Source organism: Muscardinus avellanarius (assembly GCF_963383645.1).
Source record: "Muscardinus avellanarius genome assembly, chromosome: 4".
Lineage (NCBI taxonomy): Eukaryota > Metazoa > Chordata > Mammalia > Rodentia > Gliridae > Muscardinus > Muscardinus avellanarius.
In genome coordinates, this window is record NC_137789.1 from 117540781 (window position 1) to 117559173 (window position 18393).

An 18393-nucleotide genomic window follows, 5' to 3' on the forward strand; every position below is an offset into this window, starting at 1 on the left:
CTTGCAGGCCTGGCTTGGCTTGTGTGTCCATTCTGGGGTCAGGGAATGTGGTCAACCTGACCTGCATCCCCATTCTATTGGTGAGGGATGGCCTCAAAGCAGGGCACGCCAGGTAGGCAGATCCCCTCACTCTGCTCTGAGGTGTATCTTGACCTCCCTGTCTCCAATCATCTGGAACCCTTGTGACCCCACAGAAGCAGGGTCCTGGTGTTGCCTGAGGCGGGAAGTTGGACAATGTCTGTTTATTGATGAAGGCAGGGCTGTGTGTCCTCTAAGCTTTAGGTACCCACCCTGGGTGGTCCGAGATACCTCTTTGGGGAGCTGGATACACCTCTGCCCTCTGGCTGTGCTGGACCAAGCCCAGCTCCTCTTATGGGGGCTGGCATGTCCACCTGGACCCCGCGTGCCACACTGGGACCCACATGGGTAACAATCTGCCCAAGTCAGTCTTCCTGACCCTGGCTCTAGAAATGGGCTCTCCTGGACCTTCTGGGTCCTGTGTTCTCCCAGTGGGAAGGGCAGAAAGCCTAGGAGCCAGCGAGAGCTGCCACGAAGGTGACTCTCCTTATTGTGCTTGACCTTAGAGCAGATCTCACTTCCCCTGCACCCCACACACCTCCTGTACCCCCCAAACTCCCAGGTGAATCTCTGAATTTTGTTTTCCAGTTTATGTACATCCTTGGGATCTGTCTCATCATGGAGCTCATTGGTGGTGTGGTGGCCTTGATCTTCCGGAACCAGGTGGGCCTGGGGCTCAATCATCAGCTGCATGTGCACTGAGCACCTGCCACGTGCCCTGGGCTGTGAACCGGGTGCTGCAGTGAGCAGGACGGATGATCCTCACGGAGCCTCCACTCTGCTGGGAAGATGGGCGCTGAGCAAGTAAACCGGAGAATAAAAGATGAAGCAGGATGACCTGAGAGAGCCTGGGGGGGAGGGGGAGGATGTGCTGGATATCGAGAAGATCCAGCCAAGCACAGCCCAGGCAGAGGGAGCTGAGCAGGACTGAGTGTGGCAGGTGTGTGGAAGTGTGGAGGCCACGTGGCAATTGGGTGAGTAATGGGGGGGACGGAAGGCAAAGCTGGAAGGTCCCATCTGGGGTCATGATGTTTCTGAAAGGCAGAAGAAAGCTTTGGAGAGTCTTATGCAGGGCAGGTTTGTAGCCCAGTTTAATTTCACTCTGGCTGCCAAGTGGAGAATGGATGGTAAGGAAGCAAGGGCTGGTACAGGAGACCAGCCAGGAGGCTGCAGTGGTTGTCCAGCGAAGAGGGGAAGGAAGAAGTTATAGGCTTAGGCCACTGTGGTGGGATTTGGTGTATCTTTGGAGGTAGTGCCAGCAAGACTGTTGTGTTAGGTATAGAAGTGAGGGAAAAAGACAGGGTAATGGCTGACATCCTGGCCCCAGCAGGGTTCGTCAACAAGGGCCTGGTCCAGCTGGACCTTTCTCATGGCTCCTGGTCTCTGTCTCCTTCCATTCAGTCTACATGTAGGTGTCCCTACTAATGTATAACCTGAGGCAAGTCACTTGACCTAGCAGATCTTTAGGGGATCACCGTTTCTAGCTCATGAAGTTTGGGGTGAGGATGGATAAAAGAATGAATATGAGGAACTTGGCACAGCTCAGCACATTCTGGGCCCTAACTAGATCCTCTTGTCCAGGGTCCCACAGGAAGCTGGTAGTTGGGGCAGCTTTTTCTAGCTAGAATCCTTTTAGCCAGGATTCTGCTTTTTCCCCCTGATCTTTTGTTGTCTTCATCCTGCTTCAGCGTTGCAGGCAGAACTTGAGGAGCAGGGCATGTCCAAGAAGCCCAGGCCTCTCTGTCCCTCCTCTGCTGCCACCTCTGCCCATTGCAGACAGCAGGGCTCCTAGCATTCCTGTTGCTGTTGGAATGGTGAATCAGGTCCATGGCCAAATTATCTTTCTCATTAGAAGTTGAGCCCAAGGCAGCAGTCGTCATTCCATATCTTAGGCTGTGTGGTCCCTCTAATAGCTCAGTGTCTGACCCCTGCCACTGAGCATGGGTGTGGCTGCTGTTCCAGCTCAGCTGGGAGCAGGGGCCAGTGTGCTCTGCCTGGGCTTCAGGTGGGACCCAACCCCAGAAGGGTCTCCATACCTGCAATCCAAGGGTCTGTTTCCTATTGGACAAGCCCTGGAGAGGGGAGGGGCAATTCACATTGTATTGATGGAGTCATCAGTACACAGAAGAAGCCCTTCTACACTGGGCATGGTAGTACACACCTGTAATCCCAGTCCTTGGGAGGCTGAGACAGGAGGATCTCAGGTTCAAGGACAGCCTTAGCAACATAGCAAGACCCTGTTTCCAACCCAAAAATAAAAAAAGCTGGGAGTGTGTCTCGAAGGGGAGGTAAAATGTTCTTGGGTTTAATCCCCAGTAACACACACACACACACACACACACACACACACACACCCCTACAGCAAAGTAGAGGCTGCTCGGGGCTACGTCAATCCAGTCTTGCTATCTGCTCTGAGCTGGCAGATCTAGGAGACTGATTCATTTTTCAGTAGCCTTGAGGGGAGAGGATGTTTACTCATGTGTGCATGGCGGTGCCCTTCTGGGTAGCCAGGTTTTCGGGTTAGTGATTTCCTGGCTGGAACCCAGGTCCGGCTTGTGGTCGGCAGCACTTGCAGCCTTAATAAACAATCCCTCCTAAGTGAGCAGCAGTGCTAGTTCCGGCATGCTTTCGCCAAAGATCTGTCATTTCCAACACCTTGTAGACCAACAAGAGCTATGGCATCACCGCCTTTTGAGTGAGGGAGCTGAGCCACGACAGGGCCTCAAAGCCTCCTGGGTCCTCAGTCCTTGCAGTTGAGGAAGCCACGGGCCAAGATCAGGGGACAGTTTCCAGTGATCCTCAGCCCCTGCAGGCACCATGGCTTCTGGAGTGTCCCCAACATTGGTTTCTCTTGTCTTATAAACCCACATTGCCACTGGAAGGGACACTAGGTTTTTGAATATATTTTCTCTTCATTGTTGTTATGGTAGAATGGTATGATGAACTAAAACGGGATCAGGGACTCACCTCCTCCTGGAAGCCGGCCTTGGCTGTTCCTCCCTAGCTTTCTAACTTACCTCCCCTTCCTGTCTTCACTGGGCCTTCCCTGGACCCAACACTGGCCTCTCTTGTCTTACAAAACCACCTTGCATTAGAGTTGGAAGGGACTTTTTTTTTTTTTTTTTTTTTTGGTGATACTAGGGGTGGAACTCAGGGGCTTTCTACCTCCGGGCTATACTCCCAGACCTATTTTTTATATTTTATTTGGAAACAGGATCTCACTGAGTTGCTGAGAGCCTCACTAAGTAGCTGAGGCTGGCTTTGAACCTTTGAGATCCTCCTGTCTCAGCCTCCCAAGCGCTGGGATGACAAGCGTGTGCCACCACGCCCGGCTTGGACGTTGGGTTTTTTCATATAATCTTTCTCTTGACTATAAAAAAAGAAAATTTTGCTGGGCATGGTGGCTCATGCTTGTAATCCCCACACTTGGGAGGCTGAGACAGGAGGATCACACAGGTTCGAAGCCAGCCTCAGCTACTTAGTGAGGCTCTCAGCAACTTAGTGAAAGCCTGTTTCTAATAAAATATAAAAATAGGTCTGGGAGTGTAGCCCATAGGTAGAAAGCCCCTGGGTTCCCATTTTGTTCTATTTCTGTGGGTGAGCACAAAAAAGAAAAAAAGAAAAATTGAAAGCTAGGAAAAAAATATAAAAGAGAGTTTAAAAATCACCCTAGTCCAAGCCTTCTGAGGAAGCAGATTTAATATGTTCGCATTTCTTTCTCTTTTAATCTTTTTCCAGACCTCGTTTATTCATTATGAAGATCTTACTACATTTCTAATTTGTATCCTGCTTTAACATTTTAAAAGTTGTGTGTTATGGCTCTGTGATATGATTTTGTACATATGTATGTTCCGTGTGTACGCGGTGTGCTCTTCCATGCAGCCAGCAGGGCTCCTGCCACCTGTGGCCTTGCAGGGGCTACGGGTCAGTGCTTTCCTGGCCTGAGCCCAGGCCTGGCTCGTGGTCAGCAACATCAGTGGCCTTAATAAACAATCCTTTCTAAGAAAGCAGCAGTGCTAGTACCAGGATGCTTTTGCCAAGAAAACATTTTTCACTGTTCAATCTTCCACTGATAATACTAGCAACTCTAGGAGCCACAGAACTCACAAACCATTGGGATCTGACTTCTCATCCTTTCACTGACTTGTCAGGAGAAGGCAGAGTTCTCTCAGCCTCCAAATAACAAGTACAGTCTCTGGCGCCACAGGCTACTTGTTCAGACTGAGAACCCACTTGTGACAGACATTGCAAGTCCTCGGGCTGAGGGCTTCCTGCCGGATGCTCAGGGAGGTACCCAGGCTGTGGCCAGGCCAGGTGGGGAAAGACACAGACTTGGTATGAGGAAGAGACTCTGCCTGATGGCCAGACGGGACCGGCTTCTCCACGTCTGGGGCTGAGCAGCCGCGCCCGGGGCAGTGCCTGAGCAGGTATCAGAGGCAGCAGTGGGAGTGGTACCTTGACCTAGGCCAGCTGGAGAAGGACCCGAGTGACCCCCGACTGTGTGGATCTCAACTTGCACAACACCTGCTATTGTCCCAGCTTGATCTGGGGCTTCTTGTGAGGGTGTCAGGCATAGGCAGAGCTGAGCAGGGACGCCGGAGGGTCCTAGGCTATAGCTAGTTATGACCATATCTCGCTGCCAGGCCTGCTTCAGTCTCCATCTGAGGGGGTCTAGGCCAGTGCACAAGCCTGGTTGTCCAATCCTGCCACACCTCGAGGTCAGGGACAGGAGGAGGAAGGAGGCCCCAGGGGCCCTTTGGTGAGCACCTGAGTATATAAACCCTCCCAGAGCCAGGCCTCCTGTGGCCCCCGAAGTAGAGGAGGCTCTGTGCTGCTCTGGCCACACCCCAGCTGGTGTACCCCACTTGCAAATCCACTGGGAGTGAGGGCTGGAGCCCCGAGCTCCTGGGACTCTGAATCGTAACCTCTTATACCACAGGATCAACTGTGACCCCAGCCATTCCTGAGAGTGATGCAGGGGCTTCAGAGAGCTTGAAAACTGGATGGAAAAGAAAAAACTAGAGAGGACAGTCCTCTGTGGCTTTATCTGGTGGCTTAAACAGTGTGCTCTGAAAATCCCGTGGCTTTTGATGTTTGCTTAGTCTTGGCATAATTTAGCCCGGGCCATGTGACCATCTGAGGCCGTGCCAGCGCTTGGGGAAAAGTGGTTTTCAGTCCTCACTAGAGCTGCCCCTGCTGGCGTGACCTGGTTTAGGGCTGGGCGCAGGTGGCACTGGTGCGCTTGGCCTTTGGGCGTGATGGCAAAAACTAGAGTTCTCTCTGCCCTGCCAAGCTCCCATGGAGCACGCCTTCCAGCTGGCTCCCAGGACCCCTCAGATACTGCTGGGGCTGTCGCTGTTGGTGAGCGCTTTATAGTTCACACACTGAACAGTCTGTCCCCCACGGGACTGTCCCACTCATCCCACAGTACGGGAACCATCTCCATGCCCTGCTCGTCTCCCTGTACACACGTGCGTGAACACACACGCACGTGTGCGCGTACACACACACACACACACACACACACACACACACGCAGGCAGAAGAGCCCCTCCTGGGAGCTGGGCCAGCTGTGCCCACCAGCCCAGGGCCATCTGTTTCTCCTGCCCAATCTGAGAGGTTCCAGAGGCCTTAGAGCGGCTTTCCGTCCCCGTGGGGCTGGCTCAGCTTACCAGATGGAAGGCCTGATTTTCATGAAAAGACCTTTCTTGGAGTCAGCACCCTTGGAAAGAGCTCAAGGACTAGAGTGGTTTGGGGAGAGGCCAAGAGCAAGAAGGAGGACCTTTCCCCACAGGCCACCAGCCACTGTCTTCCTCCCGGCCCCGGGGCCTGCCACCCTCTTCCTACCCTGTTGCCAGCTCTAAGGGAGTCCTAATAGCAGTGACCCAGCAGAAGGTCGGGAGTGGACCAGAGTGGGTGCAGAGGGCCATGCTGGGCCAGGACTGTGCAGTGCTGTGAGAGGGAGAGAAGCCGTCCACTGTCACATTCCCAGCCTGTAGCCTGAAGCCCATCCCTGGCCTTGGTATCACCCGCACGCCCAGCTCAGCCAAGGGCCCCAGCAGCATGTCCTTCAGGGCTGTGAGCTCTTCCTCTGCCCGGCGCAGGTGGCACTGACCCACCCTGGTGTCCTGTTTCTTAGGCATCCCCTCCCATGCCACGGGCTGTTGGCCTGTCCCTTCCCAGAGGAGAAGGGACCCAAGGCTTGAAAGGCTTGGTGACCTGGGGGCTTCTGTGGAGGTCCTTGCTTTGCTCAGACAATGTGGCTAGCAGCAGCCCATCCACAGCCCTGCCCTAGGGTCCAGTGCCAGATTGCGAAAGGAAATGGGCAGGCGAGTTCGGAGCCCATTGCAGGAGCCTGTGTTCCCCAGTTCCAGGTCCACGCGGAACTGCCGCTCGCCATCAGTAGAGGGCCGGGCTCCAGGCTCTTCATGATTTTGTCTTTGTGGTATGAGTCTTAGGGAGGAGGAGGCTGCTGCGTGCTTTGTTCCTCTTTTTTTCTTTTTTTTTGGTGATACTGGGTTCCTGGAAGCCCTTCTACCTCTGGGCTACACTCCTAGACCTATTTTATATTTTTATTTTGAAACAGGGTCTCTTAAGCCAGAGAGGCTGGCTTCGAACCTGCGCGATCCTCCTGTCTCCGCCTCCCAAGCGCGAGGATTACAAGCGCGTGCCACCACGCCCAGCTTGTTCCTCTATTTTTGACACTGGAAATAGTCTGGAGAAGCAACTCCAAATCTAAATCTTGGGTCCTTAGCTTGGCACCTTAAAGTGTGTCATCCAGGGAGTTTGACACGCTGACCTCAGCATCTCTGCTAGGGGCCAGCGAGGCCACCTGGGATGAGTGCCATCTCTCCGGGCTGCAGGGCCTACTTGAGGGTAGCCCAGGACTCCTGGCCCAGAGGCTGCCTCCATTACAGTAGGTCACTGGATGGGAGTTGGGGACCTCAGCTTCCCTTGGACTGCCATTTTCATTCATGACATGGTGGATATGAAGTGCTACCAAAAGGTATTTGTCTCTTGGAAAAACAGAAGAGTCTACAGTGCCAAGGTGGACTGCGCGTCTGGCGTCCTGCTAATGCTCTCGTGGCTTTAATGTTGCACATCCCTGTGAGCATAGATACCTGCCTGGCGATTCTGCATGTTAGGAAAAGGATGCGTGGAAGCTGTAGCCTGGTGGCTGAAAGGACTGTGCCCTGGGCCGTGAGGCTTGACGGCCCCTCTCTGCTCAGTCTTTGACCCTCAGATCTGGGAGATGCCCTAAAGATAGGCCTACAGGTTTGCTTTACTCGTGGGACATGGAGTCTCAGAGAGGGGAAGGAGCTTGAGGGGCCTTGACCGGCCCTCTTGTCCCATGGTGCCGCCCCGGGGAATTGTCTGGTTCCTCCCTCGGGCACCAGAGCCAAGAATGGCCCTTTGTCCCCAGTCTCTGCCGAGGCTGGGCCTCGGTGCTCTGAAAGCTGCGATTGTCACAGCGAGCAGGGAGCGGGGGCCCACGCTCCACCCCCGCCCTTACCCGCTGTGGGGCCTTTTGTGAGCTCAGCACAACAGCCGGGCTGTTGATCCAGAGAGCACAGCGTGACTGGGAGCGCATGCCAGTGCTCTTCCCAGTGAGGACTGTCTCTGCCCGAGCCCAGAGGGGCCGGAGCACTGCGGCAGTGGAGAGAGGCCCATGCCGAAGTCAGACCTGTATTCCAGTGCTGGCTGGACCCCAGCCCGCCTGCCCTGCTGCCCGCCCCACACACTGGTTCCCTCCCAATGAGTCTGCATTTTCCTTCTCTAGGGAACAAGAGGTTAGATGGTGGAAGATTGTGACTTGGAGGGCAAAGGGAAGATTCTAGCCCGGGAATGGCCTTGGACTCTAGAAAGACACGGGTCTGGGAACCTGGATGAACAAGTCCCAGCCGAGTGTGGCTGCCTGGGCTCTCAGATCTGTAAAGGGAATGGGTCAATTGCTGTGCTTGGAGATGGCAGAGGGACTCGGGCACCAGTTGGGCCTTGGAGGCACAGGGACGGTATGGGTGGTACGTCAGGGGCGTTCAGGGAGGGGAGGGGAGGTACACCCTCAGTGGCCTGCCCAGGCACAGGGCCCTCTGTACCAATCAAAACTTCAGGAAAATCGTGGGTTGAACTGTGACGCATGGCCGTTTTCCTTTGTGATTTCTCCTTCTCAATAGACCATTGACTTTCTGAATGACAACATCCGAAGAGGCATTGAGAACTACTACGATGACCTGGACTTCAAAAACATCATGGACTTCGTTCAGAAGCAGGTGAGGCCTCCGGGACCTCTGCCACCGCCACTTGGGCCCCTGCGCAAGAGGGTGGGGTCAAGGTTCAGGTGATGTTTCCATTGAAAATAGGTAGCTTGGCTAAGCCAGGAGGCATGGCCCACCAGGGATGGGCCCGACTTGATTAAGCAGTCCTCTGCTCCTGTGCCTGACCACCATGTCCTCACCCTACCTGCCCGGCCACATCCCTGCCCCCATGCAAACCTGCAGCAAGGTGCGATTCCAAGCTGTGCAGGGCACACCTCCTCCAAGAGGCAGGACCCTCCTTCCGTAGGATGTGACCTCCCCCGGCCCCCAGTCCCTCGAGTGCAGGGAGCTCAGCTGATTCCATTCCCCCCACTCAGCATAAAACAAGACCCCTCCTTCCCTCTGTGACATTTCCTTGAATGTCATGATCATGGGTTTCTTTGGACGCTGTCCCTGTCCCCTAGGCCCGCCAAGTCTGTCTGTGCCATAATAATAGCAGCTGTAAGCCAGTGTGGTGGTGCACGCCTGTGATGCCAGCACTTGGGAGGCTGAGACAGGAGGATCGGCAGGTTGGAGGCGAGCCTCAGCAACTTAGCAAGACCCCCAGCACTAGCAAGACCATGTTTTCAAATAAAAAATTTTAGAAAGGGCTGGAAGCCAGGCTTGGTGATACATACCCATAATCCCAGTACTTGGGAGGCTGAGACAGGAGGATCACAGGTTCACAGCCAGCCTCAGCAACCTCATGAGGCCCTTTGCAACTTAGTGAGACCCTGTTTCAAAAATAAAAAATAAAATAGGGCCGAGGGTATAGCTCAGAGGTAGAATGGCCCTGGGTTCTATCCCCAGTACTGCAAAAATAAATAAAAATAAATAAGTAAATAAATAAACCCAACAGCAAGAGCACAGCCGCAGGCGCAGAGCGGGCTTTGTCCTTGGTTCCCTCCGCCTGGCTCACCCCCTGCGTTGCTGTGGGGCGCCCCGCCTTCTTTCGGGTAGTGCTGAGAACAGGCCAGGCACATCGTGAGGCCGCCAGCGTCAGCGGCGGTGTCATGGTCACTCTCTCTCTGGGGAGGACAGTGGAGTTGGGGGGTCACAGGTCCACCCAGCCCTGGCAGCACCTCCTGGGCTGTGGCCTGGGGGCTTCGGCTGGTGCGCTCCCCAGTGTTGGCCCTCCGTGGGGACGGCCTCTCGCCCCACCAGGGCTTGGCCCAGAGCTTCTCTGTGCCCAGAACAGGTGCAGCTGCTGGGAGCTCTTCCTGCCAGCCATGGCTGCCAGCTCTGGCTCGGAGAGCCGAGTCATACTCCGGGAGTGCAAGATGTTTTTATTGGAACCAGCCTTTAGCTGGCATGGGGATTTCGCCTGACCTAGGGTGGCAGTGGGGTGACTCATGCTCACTGGGCACCTGCTGGGTGCAGTGTGTCTGATGCACAAACACGTTTGGAATCGCAGTGAGGTCAGTTCTACAAAGCACCATTGCTCTTCCTGCCTTAAAGACAAGAATCTGAGGCCCAGAGAAGCCGACCAACTTGCCTGAGGCCACCTGGGAGTGGTGGTGTGAGGATTTAACATGGGTGTGTCTGGTCGCAAAACAAATGTCCCTTGAACTGCACCACAGGTCCCAGAACCCGGTGGCAGAAGGGGCAGCGTCTGCTGTGGTTTTTTTTTACCAGCTCTTCTTACACAGCACTCCCCAGCTGACTTCTCAGCACTCCTGGAATACAGTTCCAGCTGCCTAGTCCCCATGCCAGCCAGGGCATTGCAGATCCTCTGTGGCCTCTTCACCTTGTCTCCTCCTCTCTCGCCCTCCCTTTTCCAGACACGCTGGCTGTTGTGCCCACTGTGGAAACGCAGACTCATATCTGCACAGGGCCTTTGCACATGCTGACCAGCTTTTTTTCTTGTTCCTGTTTCAGATGAAACATCTTCTCCTCAGAGTGGCATTTCCCAACCTCCCAGCCTAAAGCCACCTGCCCTGCCCCTTTCCTTCCGCTCCCGTGTGCCACTCTCCGATGGCTCCGGCCTGACAGCATGCAGCCTTGCGTGGCCTCTGGGACCCCCACCCCCGGGGTGACCCACATAGTAACCTGCCGTCTCCTGGCAGGCTCCTCGCTGCATCTACCCGAGGCTTCGCAGTGACAGCAGCTCTTCTCTCCCTCTTGCTGTCTTTCTCAGTTCAAGTGCTGTGGCGGGGAAGACTACCAAGATTGGAGCAAGAACCAGTACCATGACTGCAGCGCCCCGGGGCCCCTGGCCTGCGGGGTGCCCTACACCTGCTGCATCAGAGACAAGAACGCGGTAGGTGGTGCCTCTCCCGTGTCATCTCTCTGGCGGGGTTGAGGATGGGCGCAGTGGCTGGGGCTAGGCATGGGGTAGTGGCTGGAGCCTGGCCTTCCTGAGCCTGAAGTGCTTCTGCAAGGGGGGTCCTGGGGGGCTCTCTGTCTTGATGTGCCTCATTAGTTACCATTTATTACACACGAACCAGGTGCCGGCCCGGCCCAGGTTCTCTGTGTGTATTAATTCACTTAGCCCTGTAAGGAGCTTGTGAGGTAGGCACTGTTATTTTACCCACTTTACAGATGAGAAAACTGAGATGCTGAAAGGTTAGGGGTCTTGCGCGGGGTTGGCGGGGCTAGGAGAAATCGTAGGCGGTGCACCCAGAGCTGTGCGCTGCAGTTCCCTGCAGGTCTCCAGGCCCCAGAGCTCGGTGGGCAGTGCTCCGCGGCGGCAGCTGCAGGTGGAGCCGGCCTGTGCTTTGCTTTGGGTGTCTCCAGTGACTCGGTCTTGAGGTCCCTGTGATCATCATCAGCAGCAGAGTGCTCGGAAGAATGGCATCTGGTGACATCAGTGCCCACCTCCGCCTCTCCCCGACACAGCCGTCTCTCTCGGCGGTCAGCTCCTCAGTCACGACGCTGTCCTCTGCGGTCACCGCCTCGTCAATCCTTGTGTGGAACTAACGTGTCCAGAAGCCGCCTGGGTTCTGGATGGGAAGGAAGCCGAGGGCTCGGCAATTACTCTTGCCCCAAACGGTCATGGAAAATGTCTCCTCTGACATCTTCTCCGTTCTGCCCACTGCTGATTCTATAAACCAGGCAGCTGCGGTGGGGGCCTCGCCCATGAGCCCGAGCCAGCGCCGAGCGCACTCGCCCTAAAAAAGGCCTGGCCAGGCCGGGAGCTTTGTGTGGAAATGTCAGCTGCCATTTTAGGGTAGATCTCTGAGCAGTGGGGTACTGTGGAGGAGCCTGGGGTTTTCTGAGACCTGTGGAGGACGATCCCGAGCTTCGGCACCCAGGGCAGGGGCACTGCATATGCAGGTTGAGACAGGAAAGCCTGAGTTGTAACTGTTCACTCATGTAACCAGTATTGGTCAAAGACCTACTGTGTGCCGGGCGCATGGCTAGAATCTGAGACATGTTTCTGCCCACACAGAAATGACATTGTAATGGAGAAGACTGACAAAAGATAGCATTTTATTTATTTTATTTTGGTGCTAGGGATTCAACCCAGGGGCATTCTACCCCCGAGCTACAGCCCCAGCTCTTTTTATTTTTTTTATTGTGAAACAGGGTCTTGCCAAGTTGCGAAGACTGGCCTTGAACCTGTGACCTCCTGTCTCATTCTCACAAGTACTGGGATTGCAGGTGTGTGCCACCACGCCTGGGTAAGATAGTATTTTAGAAGGTGGCAAATGCTAAGGAGAAAAATACAGAGGCGTGGGGGTTGCAATTGTAGGTGCCGAAAAGGAGGTTCAGGGTGAGACCCTGGAGGAAGCGAAGCAGTGAGCCACGCAGATGCTACGGGACGGGCATCGCTGGCGGCGAGAATGGCAGGTGCAAAGGCCCTGTCGTGGATCAGCCCTGGTGTGTTTGAGAGGAAGCACGGAGCCCTGTGTGCCTGGAGCAGGCTGAGCCTGAGGAGGGCAGCAGGAGGGGGAGGCAGGACGTACTGGATGCCTGAAGGCCCCAGCCAGACTCCAACATCCCCATTCAGTGACAGAGTAGTGGAGTGATTCTGGGGTCTCAGTCACCTTTCCTGGGGTGCTGACTTGAGATGCTGGTTAGTGAGCAGAAGACTTAGCAGGAGGTGCTCTGGGGTGGACGGAGCCGGAGCAGGGCTGGGTGGAAGGAACGCGGAGCCGTGACGCGGTCTCCACACATGCAGCGGCGGTGCCTCAGCTGGGCTGATGTGGATGGTCCTCGGAGTTGTCTGTGCTGGGGCAAGGGGGCTGCGCCCTTGTGCCCTGCTGTCCCTCGGGCACCACGAGGGCTGGCCTCCAGGGCTGGCTCTCTGAAGTCACTCTTGCCACCGCCTAGACTGTGTAGCTTACATATTAAAGTTCACTGTCTCCCCTTCTAGGAGATAAGTACCACGGAGGCTCTGTTTTGTTCTTCTGTATTCCAGGTACTAGAGCTGTGATGGCTACACAGTAGGTGCCCTGTTAATGTTTGTTCAATGAGTAAATGAATAAAATAGAAAGCGCCTGCTACTCCAGGCCTGGCCCTCTCATGGGGCTGTGTTCACAGCCCAGAGCAGGGCCAAGCCCAAGCAGCGCAGGGAGGCCACCTTCCCTTCCTGGTGGAGGGAGGTGATTCTGTCCGCACACAGAGTCCTGGCCTTAAGGATGGTCCCAGGTGGGAAATGAAATGGACCAGATTATGTATGCACATGTACAGATATGTAACAATGAATCCTGTTATTACGGATGACCATACTATACCAATTTAAACAAAAAGAAACAGCAGCAGCAAAAATAAAGTGACACACTAAATTAAAAAAAAAAAAAAAAAACTGGGTTGCATCTGAGGCCCAACCCTCTCCCGAGGAAAGCTAAACCCCTTCCTTGCTTTTCCAGGGACGGGATTGTGAGCAATGTCCCTCCAGCCAGTGCCACTCCATGTGCCCGGCCTGGATAGGCACTTTACATGGGGATCTCACTTTATGTCCAAAACAGCCCATGAGGTGGGTTCATGGATCATCTCATGCCTTTATGAGAGACTGGGGACCCCATCCATCCGTCCAGTGTTTTTCGAGTTCCTCTATATGCTGGTGTGTCTGAGGCCCAGCTGGGGCTCACCCAAGCTCCCAAGTGGCAGGGCAGCCCTGGATGCAGAACATGGGAGGCCAGAGGCCGCTCAGCCATTGCTTTCCCGTGCCTTCAGGCCACCTGTGGGCCCTTTAGCCCCATTGTGCATTCACTGAGATGGAGGGCGAGTTTTAGGGCTCACTGGCTGGACGCAGGGATCTTCCTCTCACCTAAGGAATGGAGATGGACACCCCACAGGGCTCAGGTAGTGATGGAAAGTGGCCCTGCCTCCTGTGACATAGGGCCTTCCTTGGGAAGCCATTCAACAGTCTAGGGCCTGGCCACAGCTTTCCCTAAATTAACCAGTAGCTGGGAATCCTGGAGAGGGGGCGAGTACACTGTTGCAGGAGCCGGGAGCTCAGGACCTCAGGTTAAACACGGCTGGCATGGTCCCAGCTGCAGGCTGAGGTTCCCTGCCTGGGCCAACCTCCCTCCGAGAAGAGAAGGGCGTAACACAGCATGGCTCCAGGAGGGGCCCCGGCTGGGGAACAGGGCTGCTGGGGAACAGGGCTGCGCACCACGCTGCTGCTGTGGGTGGAGGGGGCTGGTTCAGGTGCAGACTGAAGCCTGACTGCTCAGGTCGGAGCCTCACCTCCATCACTCAATAGTGCAACTCACCATGCCTCCGTCCTTTCGCCTGTGAAGTGGGTGGAATAATAGTGCCTTTTAGAGTAAGCACTAGAGTGTCAGTTCTCCTGTTTCTGTTTCAGACAGATGTCGTCAACACCATGTGCGGCTACAAAACAATCGACAAGGAGGTAATATCATTGGAACCCCTCCCATGACGTGTTGCTCTTCCTGTCCCAGCCCCCAGGATAATGGAGGGGGTCTAGCGGCGGGGGTCTAGTTGCAGGGGGTCCTGCAACTCCCCATATTTGCCAGGGTGTGCTGAACACCTCTTTCAGGCTTGTCCATGTGAGGCTGTCCTGTGCCTTGCGGGTCCCCCCAGCCCTGCTCCGCCTCACCTGCCTCCGCCCTTGGAGCTGCCAGTTTGTGGACAACTCACACTGGTTCCCTCTGTCTGGGACCCAGGACAGCAAGCCTCCTGGGGGTCCCCCTGGGCCAGCTTCCTGGGCAGTTCTCCTGGACTAGGAGAGAATTGGGGTGGTGCTGGGAAGGAAACTAAAAATATAGTGGCCTGAGATGCCTCAGAGATGTGGCTTGCAAAGTGGGGTCCCTGAACCTGCAGCAACAGCGTCCTCAGGGGAACCTGTTAGAAAGGCACATCTTTAGGGTTTGGGGGCCCAGCAGGTGATCCTGAGAAGCTAAAATCTGAGAACCCTAGACCAGCAAGGGTTCTCCACCCACTGGAGCCAATAGCTGTTTGCATAATAAATAGATCCTAGGTAATGACTTACGTATTATCCCCAAATGAAATTCATAGATGCTATAACCTGCCTACATACACCCAGTTTCAAAATAATCAACATAATGATCAAGGAAAGGAGAAATATAATGATGTAGTTTATGGCTCTGACATATTTCAACCTAGAAGATCTCACATGATAGATGCAGCAGAAGATGAAGTGGTTGTCTGTACAAAGAAGAGGGATCCCCAAGACTGACACCTCCTGGGCCAGTGATACAGGGGGCTGTGTTGTGCCTTGCATAGCACAGTGTCATTTTTGCCACTCATGTGATTTGTATTTATTTTGTATTTATTATTATTATTTTTTTTGCAGTACTGGGGATGGAACCCAGGGGCCTTCTACCTCCGAGCTACACCCCAGCCCTGTTTTTTATTCTTTATTTTGAAACAGGGTCTCACTGAGTTGCAAAGGGCCACACTAAGTAGATGAGGCTGGCCACAAACTGAGATCCTCGAGTCTCAGCTTCCCAAATGCTGGGAATTACAGGCATGCACCACCATGCCCAGCTTCATGTGATTTTATTTATTTATTTATTTATTTATTTATTTATTTATTTATTTATTTATTTAGTGGTACTGGGGGTGGAACCCAGAGACTTTCTACCTCCGGGCTATACACCCAGACCTATTTTATATTTTATTTAGAAACAGGGTCTCACTAAGTTGCTGAGAGCCTCACTAAGTAGCTGAGGCTGGCTTCAAACCTGTGTGATCCTCCTGTCTCAGCCTCCGTGTGATTTTTTTTTAAATGGTGAACAAGTAAGTACTTGGGAGGCTGAAACAGGAGGTTCGAGGTTCACAGGTTCGAGGACAGCCTCAGCAAGTAGGGAGACTCTTGCCAACCTAGCAAGACCCCGTTTCAAAGTAAAAATAAAATAGGGCTGAGGTTATTGCTGAGACGTAGAATACACCCAGTACCAAAAATAAATAAATAAATAAATAAATAAATAAATAAATAAATAGAGCTAGGCAGAGGGACATGTACTTCTAGTTCCTGCTACTGCTGAGGCAGGAGGGTCTGTTGAGCCTGGGAGTTCAGAGCCAGCCTGAGCAACATAGCAAGATCCCCATCTCAATAGATCAGTTAATCAAAAAAAAAAAAAAAGAATAATTCTTTTTTCTTTTTTTTTTGCTGTACTGGGGATGGAACCCAGGGGCATTCTACCTCCGAGGTATACCCCCAGCCCTATTTTTTATTCTTTATTTTGAAACAAGGTCTCACTGAGTTGCAAAGGAGCTCACTAAATAGCTGAGGTCGTCCGCGAACCACCATCCTCCTGTCTCAGCCTCCTAAATGCGGGGATCACAAGCTTGCACCACCAAGCCTGGCTCAAAAATGAACAATTCTTGATAAAGTTCTGAACAAAAAAAGTACAGGTTGAATATCCCTTACATCTCTTATCTGAAATGACTGGAGTCAAAGTGTTTCTGATTTGGGATTTTTTTTTTTTAGATCCTGGAATATTTGCATATACATAATAAGATATCTTGGGGATGAGACTTCAGTCTAAACATAAAATTTATTAATGTTGCCGGGTGTGGTGGCGCACGCTTGTAATCCCCGCACTTGGGAAGCGGAGACAGGAGGATCGCGCAGGTTCGAAGCCAGCCGCGCTGGCGTAAGAGACCCTGTTTCCAAAAATAAAAATATAAAAATAGGTCTGGGAGTGTAGCCCGGAGGTAGAAGGGCTTCCAGGAACCCCAGTACCACCAAAAAATTATTAATGTTTTCTATACACTTTATATACACAAAATGAAGGTAATTTTCATACTGTATTTAATAAATTTCTGCATGAAATAAAGTTTCATAGTGTATGGAATTCTTCACCTGTGGCATCATGGTGGTACTCAAAGTTTTGGATTTTGGAGCACTTCAAATTTGATTTTGGATTAAGGATACTCAGCCTACATAGTCATTTCTTAATTTACATAGTAATAATTTTGGAAGATTCGTTGCATATCGGAACCATAAAAAAGTACTTTTGGGGGGGCCCTGGGGATTGAACTCGACAGCATTCTACCTCCTCTGGAGCTATGCCCCCAGCCCTTTCTTTTGGAAACGATCTTGCTAAGTTACCAAGGACCTGGAAAGTTGTCTGGCCTTGAACCTCTGATCCTCCTGTCTCAGCCTCCCAAGTACTAGGATTCCAGGCCTGTGCCACCATGTCTGGCTATAATACATCTCACACTTCTTTTTCCTTTTAGTGCTGGGGCCTTGTGCATGCTAGGCAAGCACTCTACCTCTGGGCTACATCTCCAGCCCAATACTTTGTTTTTATATGGGCCTGGAGTTAGGCTTTTGGCTCATGTGATTATAGATAGGTTTTCACCCACACCAGTGCCAGGGTCCATTTGAGAGACATGCATGCAGGTAGTTGCTTGTGGCTGGGCTCTCCCTGAGCTCTGCATCCCAGCTGTCCCTCAGGCCCCAGCCCCAATCCTTTGGACACCAAAGTGCTCACTAGGGAGCCAGGGGTCGGGGTCATCTTCCCACATTGCATGTGGCTGGGGACCGGCTTGGACCTCTACTGAGTGGCAGGCGGGCTCTGGGTGGCATGCTCGGCTGCTGACCAGCCTCCTCCCCTGCAGCGCCTCAGCGTACAAGACGTCATCTATGTGCGGGGCTGCACCAACGCCGTGCTCATCTGGTTCATGGACAACTACACCATCATGGCGGGCCTCCTGCTGGGTATCCTGCTCCCCCAGGTGGGTGGCTACAGATTCCAAGTGTGGCGGGGCTGACCGCAGGGCAAGTGCCAGGGAGACACGGTGAGCAGGCGGCTCCAGGAGGGTGGGAAGGAGAGGGGGCGGGGGTAGCGCTGGGTGTTAAGCTTCGGGTTTCTTTCGGCGAGGTGGGTGTGATCAGCATGCCCATTTTACAGAGCAGGAAGCCATGGCTTGGCAAGGTGGAGTGAGCTGGCTAAGGCGTGGCAGAGCTGGGGTGGAGGCAGGAATCCCAGCATGGGGGGCCCTGGCTGATGGGACACAGAGGCCTGTGGGGCTTCCTGGGAGGGCAGAGGAGGCCCAGGCCCGGGGCCGTGGGTCAGTGGAGATGCTTGGGCTTCCCAGGCCGCCCAGTGCCTTGGGGAGCCCAGTGGCCGCTTGGCTCTCTGGGCTGGGGCCCGTTCTCACCAGCCCCACCTTTTCTTCTCAGTTCCTGGGGGTGCTGCTGACTCTCCTGTACATCACCCGGGTGGAGGACATCATCACGGAGCACTCTGCCACTGACGGGCTCCTGGGGCCTGGTGCCAAGGCCAGCGTGGAGACAGCGGGCACAGGGTGCTGCTTGTGCTACCCCAGTTAGGGCCCAGGCCCGGGAGGGCGGATCCAGCTGGACCCAGCCGGACAGCACCGTTGCCCGGGCGTCGGGCTGTATCGAATTGCATTGTCGGATGGTACTGAGGCCCAGGGCCCAGGTGGGCCACTGCCCCGGCGGCACCTGCGCTTCCCTGAGAGGCTGCTCCTCTAGACTTGACGCCCACACTGCCGGGCCAGGGAACGAGTGTCCCGAGGCCTGGCCCTTGAGGGAAGGGGCTCGGGGCTCAGTGCCTTGGCCAGTGGACGCTGTGCCGTTCGCGGGCAGTTTTGCGGTGACTTGTAAGTGGGG

The 18393-nt window shown here is 54.0% G+C and overlaps 1 protein-coding gene across 1 annotated transcript in view; it reads left to right on the plus strand.

The window, feature by feature from the left end:
* The window catches only part of TSPAN15 (tetraspanin 15), a gene marked incomplete at both ends in the record, with an annotated part of 54280 nt that extends 36190 nt beyond the window's left edge, over nt 1–18090 (plus strand). Inside the window, 6 exons of the mRNA XM_080693681.1 lie at nt 667–741; nt 8253–8348; nt 10510–10632; nt 14128–14175; nt 17376–17492; nt 17941–18090. Of these exons, the coding sequence (XP_080549807.1) occupies nt 667–741; nt 8253–8348; nt 10510–10632; nt 14128–14175; nt 17376–17492; nt 17941–18090 (609 nt within the window). The remainder of the gene's footprint in view (nt 1–666; nt 742–8252; nt 8349–10509; nt 10633–14127; nt 14176–17375; nt 17493–17940) is intronic.
* Nucleotides 18091–18393: the final 303 nt, after the last annotated feature.